This window comes from Podarcis erhardii, assembly GCF_964252035.2.
Source record: "Podarcis erhardii genome assembly, chromosome: 2".
NCBI lineage: Eukaryota > Metazoa > Chordata > Lepidosauria > Squamata > Lacertidae > Podarcis > Podarcis erhardii.
In genome coordinates, this window is record NC_138498.1 from 73,127,962 (window position 1) to 73,138,088 (window position 10,127).

The window sequence follows — 10,127 nt, forward strand, 5'->3', positions numbered from 1 at the left end:
CATAAATATGCGTGCCAACCAAATCTATTATCATATCCTTCTAAATCCAAAAGTTCTGAATTTTCCAACTTTATCCATTCTTTCACCCAGCAAAGACATGCAGCCTCAAAATATAACTTTAGGTCTGGCAGGGCAAAGCCTCCTCTATCTTTTGCATCCATTAAAATCTTAAATTTTATTCTAGGCTTCTTGCCCTGCCAGACATCTGAATTCACAGTTTCAATTATGCCACGAGAACTGAGATCCTTGGCTGGATGCTGTCCTTAACCGTCATAATTTGGGACCGTAACCCCTTTGGTCTTCTTCAGCCCCCCAACTGGGAACAACTGTGACAGCATGTTCATTCACATATTTATGTTCGTTATCACCCATGGTAATTCTTATAGTTAAACATCTACAGTGGATCATCTCACATCAACACAAACAATATTTTCAATGTGGGAGTTATTGTGTTTAGCTGCAAATAATCAGATGATGATGACACACACACACGAACCAGCTTCAAGTCCATGTAGAACAATGTTTCAGAAACAAGTGAAAGAATTGTGGAAGCCCTTTTCACGCATGGGAAAATGTAAACTGCTTGGTGTCTGAGACCTCTAATCATTCCCACCCGCTTACTATTTTTTTAGTCCATCTTGTGCCCCTTTAAAGAAGAATTTTGAGAGTCTTAAAAACTACTCCTGCTCTTTGGAGTACATGTGAGAATTTATATAGCCGGAGCTTAGATGGTACCACCACAATATGATGATTGTGGGCTGCTGATTAGACTGGAGCAAATATTCATATGGGATGTTCTGAGTTGCTCTTAAACAGAGGTAATTCTGGCCTGTGTTAATCAGAAACAAATGAAGAAAGAGAAGGGGACTCCAATTTCTCCTACGGTCTGCACATACCTACTCCTAAATCAAAATATGATCCAGGTAATCAAAATGGTAGAAAAGAATGAGGATGTTGCTTGGCATTACTGAATTAGATTTTGATTCATTCAGTTACTGTTAAGCAAGTATTGCTGCAGTATAACAGACATTGAGAGAGCCATCACTCATGATGGCATGCACAGTTAACACACTGTAAATCTGCATAGGACTTCACATGCTCAAATGGTATGGGAATACAATATGTGAGAACATTCACTGGCATAGAACACTGTCTAAGATCATATCCAAACCATATATTTAAAGCACATGGCTTCCCCAAAGAATATTGGGAACTGTAGTTCACCCTTCACAGAGCTACAATTCCCAACACCCTCAAGAAACTATAGATCCCAGTTTTATTTGGGGAAGCCATATACAGTACGGTACTTCAAATACTTGGTGTGGGTGTGACCTCAGAGTCTTCTTTAAGCTCCACCATTTGCTTAAAGCTGCAATTCTGTGCATACTTTCACCTAAATCCAAACAAGCTACCAGAATAATTATGTATGTTTCTTTAGCCCCAAACCCCAATTCCTCTGAAACTTAAAAACTTTCCAAAGCAAATTGTTCTCAAGCAGCCCTTGGGCCAATACAAAATACGTCCTTTACTTATCCTTTCTCTCTGTGTGCCATAGGCTTGTCGCCTTTCTTATTCAAGAGCTCTTCTGACTTTTAATAGCTGCAGGACAAGCAGTATGCAGCTTCTTTCAGCAGTGAGAGAAGTGATGGGGAAGCTATCCCAGTTGAATTTCTACCTGTAACGGAAGCCAGATAGGGCTACATCATCCTGGACTACTTAGCTTACTTTTATTACTCCTATTTCTCTTCCATTTCTTTTCAAATTGATGCTCCCTGAACCGAACGCTACCTTGCCCTCCTGCTGCTCCCAGAACCTCCCGCGAGGATGCAAAGCGGCCTGGCAAATGCCGCCACGTGCGGCTGGAGGCCGGTACTCACGGATGCACTGCAGACGCTTCTTGTACACGCCCCAGATGAATTCCCCGCACAGATCACACCAGGTCGACTGGCTTTGCGCGCAGGGCTTGAAGACATGCCCCTCGCCCAGCTCCTCAGTCAGTTTGGGGTCGCTCTGGCCGCCCAGGAGTCGGATCTGGCGCACGCGGCTCAAGATCTCGGGCACTTTCCCCGGAGAAATCCTCAGGGCGTTGGCCCGCTCCAGCCGGACGGGACGTTCAGACGTGCCTCGCGGGCCCCGCGTCAGGTCGAGCTGCTTCTCCAGCCCCAAGTTCTTCAGCTCGATCATCTCCTGGTCCATCGGCCGGTTCATGGCCACTACATAGGCTGAGGATGCAAAGCGGGAAAGGGGCCCTGCAAACACATCTCACAAGGGGCCCAGAAACATCCCCATCTCGCCCGCGTTCCTTGGGGGGTCCCTGTGCTGTTCGGAGCAACCCGCACGCCTCTCTCGACCCCTTTCCCAGTCTGCCAAAAGTTCACTTCTTGTCTGTTTTCTCTTCCTCTCGGCCTGTCTTCTCCCCCGCCCCTTTTCACCCCTTAGCTTTAAAGCAGCAGCCAGAAAAAGTCACAGGCGATCTTTGTTGGGAAGATTAGAGCTCAGTAAGAGCCTCCCGCCCCCACGAGCGGGCGGGCAGCTCCACAGCATCAGTCTCCTTTGGTTCTACAATCGTGCTCCATAAGAGAGGAAGCTGGGGAGAGTTGCGTTAGTTTAGGTCCTGCCTCTGAAGTGCTACCAGTTGCTGGCTTGCTCGCTCTTTTTTTTGTTGAACAAGCAAGAGGAAAGGTCCCCGCTCCCTTCCCCTTCATGCATTTCCTCCTTACTGGGGGGGAGGGAGGGGGGCGAAGAGACCAACAGGCGGCGCCTAGTCCTGTACGCCTTGAAGCTGTGGCTCGTCTTGCTTTCCGCCCCCCGCTTCTCCCGCATTAAGCCACCTCCGGAGTAAGACCGAAGAAGCGCAGCAGGTTTGAGGGAAGCGGCAGCCGGACGCGCTGCCAACTCCCCGACAGCTGCGCGGCATCATTTCGTGGGACAGGCTGTGTGTGGTGGGGGGGGGGGGGGAGAGACATGCAGGGGGAGCCAAAAAGGCGGGAGAGGAAGACACAGCTGTGAGGGAGTAGGGGAGAGTTGGCGCGGGAGTTTTAAGACTCCAGAGCATGGGTAGGCAAACTAAGGCCCGGGGCCCGGATCTGGCCCAATTGCCTTCTAAATCCAGCCCGCTGACGGTCCGGGAATCCGCGTGTTTTTACATGAGTAGAATGTGCCCTTTTATTTAAAATGCATCTCTGGGTTATTTGTGGAGCCTGCCTGGTATTTTTACATGAGTAGAGTATATGCTTTTATTTAAAATGCAACTCTGGGTTATTTGTGGGGCATAGGAATTCGTTCACCCCCCCATATAGTCCGCCCCCCCCCACAAGGTCTGAGGGACAGTGGATCGGCCCCCTGCTGAAAAAAGTTTGCTGACTCCTGCTCCACAGTCTCCACGCTGAGGGTTTCAGCAAAGCCGTCCCTCATAATCCCAAACGCTGCGTCAGAGAAAAGGAGACCCCCCCTCCCCAGGGGAGCTCCTGCTCCCCACGGCTCCTTAAGGACCTCGAGCAAATCGCCTCCCCTCCTCGCCCGCGCTGGGTCCTCCGCCCGCGCTCACAGCGAGGTTCCCGGGCTCGCGCTCCACTTCTGTGTTTCTATAGCAATGCTGCTGCTGCTGCTGCTGCTGCCGCTGCTGCTGTTTTTGAAGCGGGCAACCGCAGCGCTCCGAGAGGCCGGCGCCTGACGTCAAAGTCTGGGGAGATGGAGGAGCGCACGGCGAGAGACGGCGCGGCTCCGTCTGAGCGGCAGCAAAGCGCCCACCTACCCTCAAAGGGAGGCTTCTGCGACCGGGTTATCAGCAGCTGGCAAGAGCAAAAGGAGCTCTTCCCCAAGGAGTGGCACCCAAGGGCGGCCGTTTGCTAGGACGTCAAAATAGGGAAGGGGTCTCTGTCACTCAGACAACCACCATTTTCACTAGGCCTGGAACACCAAGAAAGGATGAAAGAATGCTGAATTTGCACATCCCTCCTCTACTAGGTGTGGGCTGCCTTGCTTGAGGGCCCATTAAATCCTGAGGCTGACACTGTTGCCATTTATTTTTCTGAGGAGGGAGCATGGGCGTAGCCAATTTTTTTGGGGGGGGGCAAGACTTTTGTTAGGAGGCACAGAACCCACCTGAATGATCTGTTAAGTATTTCTGTTGTTTTTCTTGATCTGGGGGAGGCAACTGCCCCCCCTACACTCATGGGACAGAGAATCTTAGACCTTTAAAAAGCTATTTAATCTAATTTTATGAGGGAAAAGGAAAGATTTATCTGTCTAGGGATACAAGATTACAATGCACACATTCCATATGCAATAAATACCCCGCAATTGCTCGTTCAATAAGTCTGGTGAGCATGTACCATTTGTTCTTTGAACAGAGTGTATTATTTATCCATCTTAGCTATCTCAAGATATTAAAAATAAGCCATTCCTTTGTTCTTTTACAGAAGGCACTGCAACACATTTCCAGTGCCAAGCAAAACATAGTTTGCAGTTTTAAAAATATGCAACAGACTTAGTTTAAACGAGCTGCTATATCAGCCTTAATGAAATCAAAATGTTAGAACATTCCCTTCATTCCTGCTGCATAATGTCTCAGTACTAGATCACCTCCTTGAGACCTCTAATTGGTTTGGATATTGCTAAATGTTGGTGTAAAGCATAAACTTAGCAAGGAAACCAACTCTTATACTCAGTACACACATAAAGTACTGCTTACACTCACATTTTTTATGAAATCTGTCTGACCAGCCTCCTGTTGGCCTGCATGATTTGCTATTCTTGGCTTAAGTAATTGCTTACCTGTTCTTCATGTAACTTATTGTGTAAATGTTCACAGCTGTGTTTTTCATTATTGCATAATGTAATTTAGAGGGTATTGTTGTTTTTTGTCCTTGTTTGTGAGGGCCTCCCTACCCACTTACTGCCCCCTCGGACAAACTAACTGTCAACACTTGGATGTTGGTGATGGGGCAAACAGCCACATTCTCAGAGAAGTAGCCATCTGGAAACATTGTGCTTTTGCTGTTCACATTCTACTGAAGTCAGGGATCATAAGCAATGCATGGAGATTGTGGACATCATCTGCATTTCCTTCCCCTGTGCTTCCTGCCTGGGAAGTTCCACAGTGTAAACAGAGCCTAATCATTTGTCTTTGCATAACAAAAATGTTTTTTTCTTGTTTGTAGTCATAATACTCTGGACTTCCTTAAGTCTTTAGGGTTTAGATACACAACTTCTTGTAAACTTTCTGAAGGCAGGACTGCACTGCACCGCACTGTGATGGTCATACTATATCCCTAAGCAGGGTTACTAAGGATGCTGCTGTTTTGTTTTGGGTGAACTAATTCAGTGAAGCAAACCATGAAGTGGGTATCTTCAGCCTGCTTTTAGTTTGATTCTTCACCATTTGTCAGTAAATGATTGATTGATGTACCTCACCCATCTGACTGGATTGCCCCAGCAGCTCTGGACAGTTTCCAACAAATATAAAAGCATAATAATAATATCAAATACAGAAAACTTCCCTATACAGGGCTGCCTACAGATGTCTTCTAAAAGTTGTACTGTATAGTTACGGTATTTATCTCCTTTACATCTGATGGGAGAATGTTCCACAGAGTGGGCGCCACTACCGAGAAGGCCCTCTGCCTGGTTCCCTGTAACTTCACTTCTATCAGTGATGGGACTCCAGAAGGCCTTCAGAGCTAAATCTCGGTGTCCGGGGTAAACATATTTGCCAAAATGATGCAAGTGAAGGTGGCATTTTTAAAGAAGAATTTACAGTTTCTCATCCACAAATGTTCTCAAAGGCTGCCCTTCTCTTCAAAATGATTTGTTCTGGTTTGTTTTGGCTGTGGCAAATGTTTAATAACAACCACCCTGGCAGTCCCCACATCTGCATTTTCCTTTTGAGGAAATCACAGAATTGGGACAATTAAGTTTTCCACATGACATGTAGTTTCACTAGGTTTCTGGCAACACAGAAAGTCCCCAGAACTCAGCTGCTTCCCCACTTTGCTTGTTCATAGTGAGATGTGTGAGTTATATTGTGGAACAGATGGGGAAGGTGAAACAGAGAAAATAATTGGCTTTGTCTTCCTGCTTATTCTGAGAACAGAGTTAAGAGGCCACAGATTTGGGCTGGCATTGCAGACAACCAAACTAGTGGTTGATATTTACTGTGGTCCTTCCCCATTTTATGAAGTACCTCTCCATTAGCATTGCACTGGGCTTCAGATGCATCCAGAACCAGAAGGAACAATGTCCTGTTGAACCTCTGGAGTGCTCAAAAGCAGCAAGGCACCTACATAGCACTGAATGGCTAAAGGGCTGTTGCAGCAATGTACTGCAGCCTTGTTACCAGGTGTAAATGATGGCATGGCTTTTCCTGAGTGGCCTCTTGATGGATGAAATCACTAGCTGATCTTTATACTGCTGACACAAAGCCCTTGGCAGGTTTTCTGCAAGGCCCTATTGCTGAAGGTTGGCTGCATCCAAAGTCCATAGTAGATTGTTGCTAGTGGTTGCTGTGGAACCATATTGTTTGGTTTGCTTATTTTCCTAAAATCATCTCTCAGTTTGGAATGGAAAAAACAAGTCAAGGAGAACGTTACAGGCCTCTTTCTTGCTCTAGGGAGCTGGATGTTGAACTTTTGCAAGAAATATCCATGGGAATAAATCCAAAAATATTATTGAAAAGAGTCTAGAGATGGGTCTATTTTTGTCATTTCCTGGGAGTAAACATCTGCCAGAGAAATGTTAAATTTGGAAGGATGTAAGCAGCATACTTTGTAGTAATTTGGCTGGTTTTTTTAACCTTGGAAGATCCAGTATTTTTCTTGCTACTTAAAATAGTTGGAATTATTTTCTTTTAAAACATCCATCCATCTCTGTGGTTCACATTCATGCTACATTTTTTTTGAAGTCCAGAGATCTGCCCATAATCAAAACAGTTGTCTTGATTGTAATAATAGGCAGTTGAATGACTTATGTTACATTGTGTATTAATTAAAATTGCAACTTAAAGTTGTAAACTTAAAAATAATAGCAATCCTTCTTTTACTACATTGCATAAACATAGGAAATGGATGTAAATCCAATATGTAGATATGTTTTCTCTCATCAAAATATTTGAGTTTAAATATACTTTCAGAGCTGCATAATATAAATTTGGGGCCATCCATTAAAGCTGAATGTTGGAAGATTCAGAAAAGACAAACGATAGTATTTATTTGCACAGCCCATAATTAATCTATAAAAATTGCTCCCACTTATAAAATGGCCATCAAGTTAGATAGCTTTAAAAGTGTATTAGACAAATGCATGGAGGATAAGGCTCTGTTTTGCCTCCAATGCTGGAGGCAGTATGTCTCTGAACACCAGGTGCTGGATATAACAAGCAGGGAGAGTGCTGTTGTACTCAAGTCAGTGCTGCAGGCCTCCCATAGGCAACTTGTGGGCTACTGTGAGAACAGAATGCTTTTCCAGCAAGACTTTTCTTGTGTTTGGATTCCCCAGACAAATTGGGTTGCTAATAGCTGAATTCACATTGAGGCCTTAATTCCATATGCGAGTGTTACTTTTGTTTATTCAATCATGGCCAAACTTGAACAAAGGAACTTAAGAGGGAGATTGCAACTTGAAAATTTAGGGCCAATATGTTAACATGTGTTAATTGGCTTACGAATACCAGGATGTCTGTATTATCAACGGCTATTTCGTGAATTACCGCTATCAATTATGTAACTGATTATGTCACTGTACTTTCTGCCTTTCATGTTTTTTTTACTTCATTGCTTAAAATTCACCTCTGAACCATTTGTTTCTATGTACATCATAGATAACACAAACCTTTTCACTTTAAGGGAAAGGTGTACAAATCAACTATGTTGACAGCAGTGATATTGCCACTGTTCCAAGAGTAAAAAGTGATATGTGAAATCTCTTGTTATTTCCATTCCAACGTCTGCCAAGCCAACCCACTCCCATATCTCAGCTAGGAAGGACCTAGACTTTAAACATGAACAAAACTGATGGAACATTTCCCCCTCTTGTAGATTGTCTCCTTCCTTCCTTCTAGCTGGTTAATCAGTTAAAAGCTCATTTACAGGACAATAACCTCTGATTTGCTATTCTTTAGTTTCCTAGAACAAGAAATGTTTGCAGGATATGTGATGTGGAAGCAAAGCGGAAATTGATAAAGGAATAGATTTATGTTATACATAAAATTATGTACATGCGCATATGCTGCTGCATATTTCCTTGCCAGAAAACAGCGCTTTTTGTTTACACAGATGATATCCTCCAAAGACCAGAGATTGTTTCATAATTGTACAATGAGTGGTTATCCTGGTTATTTTAATGTAGAAAACTAAGGCCCGGAAAAACAATTAGCCAATTCTCCAAGGTCAAATCTAAAACCTTACAATTACCAAATGAGTACTGTACATTCTCCTCTGCTGTTTCTCTGAAGAATGTAGGTGTGTGTGTGTGTGTGTGTGTGTGTGTGTGTGTGTGTGTAGGAAGAACAGTTGTTCCCGCCTTCTTTTACTTTCTCCATAAGCTTTTATTTTTACCACACACAAAAAGCAGCTGAGTCTTGGACTATAGAATGAAGGCAGGGAGGAGTTTAATGGTCAACTACTTTGCTTCCCACTACAGTAAAACACAATCCCACTTCAACTAAAATCTAGAATTAGATAGTCAGGAATTTCTAAAGTAAGCCTTAAGTTTAGTAAATGCCTGTGCACAGCCTGCCTAGCTCAAGAAGTAAACCATATTTGAAATGCAAAACTTTACATGTCTGCTCACTCAGAAGTAAGCCTCACTGAGTTCAGTGGTGCTTACTCCCAGCTTAGATGGTCTAGGACTGCAGCCTTATAAAACGAGGGACAGCTGGCATACTTATGGACAGCTAATGGTGAGAACAGTACTAGAAATGTGGGAGATTAAGATATATTATTATTTCTGCAAAAGCTAGCTGAGACACAGCTGGCTCCTGTTTATTTTTGTCACTGGAAGACATCAAAGAAAGGTTGAAATAAAAACATCATGTTGGTCATAGGTCTGGTTCTTGAACTCATGACTGATTAGAACAATGAACATCAACTTCCATAGTGCCTGATGTAAAAGAAGTATCTTCTCAGAGATAACAAGCGCTGTAAGAATTTTATAAATCTTGAGCAGTAACCTTTATCATCATTTCAGCTTGATTTTTCCTTATAAGACCAACTATCAAGAAGCATACCTGAATTCATACCATTCATTTATCTGGACTGGATGACCTAAAATTAGAAAAGGCCATTTAAACATTATTCTTAATATATCTTTTAAGTTTAGCTAAACCAGTAATTCACCTCCAAGGTTAAACTGCATCTGACAAGCTCAATCTTGTCACTAATAAGCCTTCATTAAAAAAACCCTTTCATCTTCTTTTTGCAGGTACAATTCTCTAGGCAGGATGACTGTGACATAATGAAAACCAGGCAAAATGAGCACTGTAGTCAAGGAACCATGAAACAGCACTTGTTTGCCATATGTGTGTTATACCATGATGCTAGTCTTCATCTCCATGGCCAAAGAGCACAGCTGAATTCACAGAATCAGAGTTAATGACCCAAAATATCATCTAGTCCAACCGCTAACCTGAAACTATAAACTCATCAGTCCTTCCCAGACTAAAATCCATCTGTAGTCCCAGTGTGCTAGAATTATATGTGTGATGTTTGCAGAGCAAGCATGACGCAAGCAAACAGAACCAACCACACACTATGAGGTAAGACAGTGTCCCTAGTCAATCAGTGGATGTGTGTAATTGCTCTTTCCAAAGAACTGCCAAGTGAACAATACAATAAATATATGTATTTTATGCAGATGCCAGCTCATTTCACATATAAGGGTTTGACTGGATCCACTCTTTACACTAAAAGGAATGGGCAGAGGTAGTTTGAAACCCACCCTCTTTCACCTTACCTTGCTTTCATTCACTTATTGAAGCAAATTTCTTCTGGCATGGCTCACCTCTGGTATCAGAACAGGATTAAGGAAAGCTGTTTAAAGCAGTGGAGGGCAGCAAGGTAACACATGGTAGGGACCGTTTCTGCTCCCCACACTGTGCTCTTTTTTCTGTAACAATAGGCCCCAGCCACCTT

At 43.6% G+C, this 10,127-nt stretch overlaps 1 protein-coding gene across 2 annotated transcripts in view; it reads right to left on the reverse strand.

Annotated features, from left to right (window-relative positions):
• RASSF1 (Ras association domain family member 1) overlaps positions 1 to 2,611 on the reverse strand; it is a 32,002-nt gene extending 29,391 nt beyond the window's left edge. Inside the window, exon 1 of one of the 2 annotated variants that reach the window (XM_081850498.1) lies at positions 1,878 to 2,611. In XM_081850498.1, the coding sequence (XP_081706624.1) occupies positions 1,878 to 2,208 (331 nt within the window). In that variant the 5' untranslated portion in view covers positions 2,209 to 2,611. Of the gene's footprint in view, positions 1 to 1,675; positions 1,761 to 1,877 lie in introns of those variants that run through there. The other variant, XM_081850500.1, reaches the window with a different exon arrangement.
• Between the last annotated feature and the right edge of the window lie 7,516 nt (positions 2,612 to 10,127).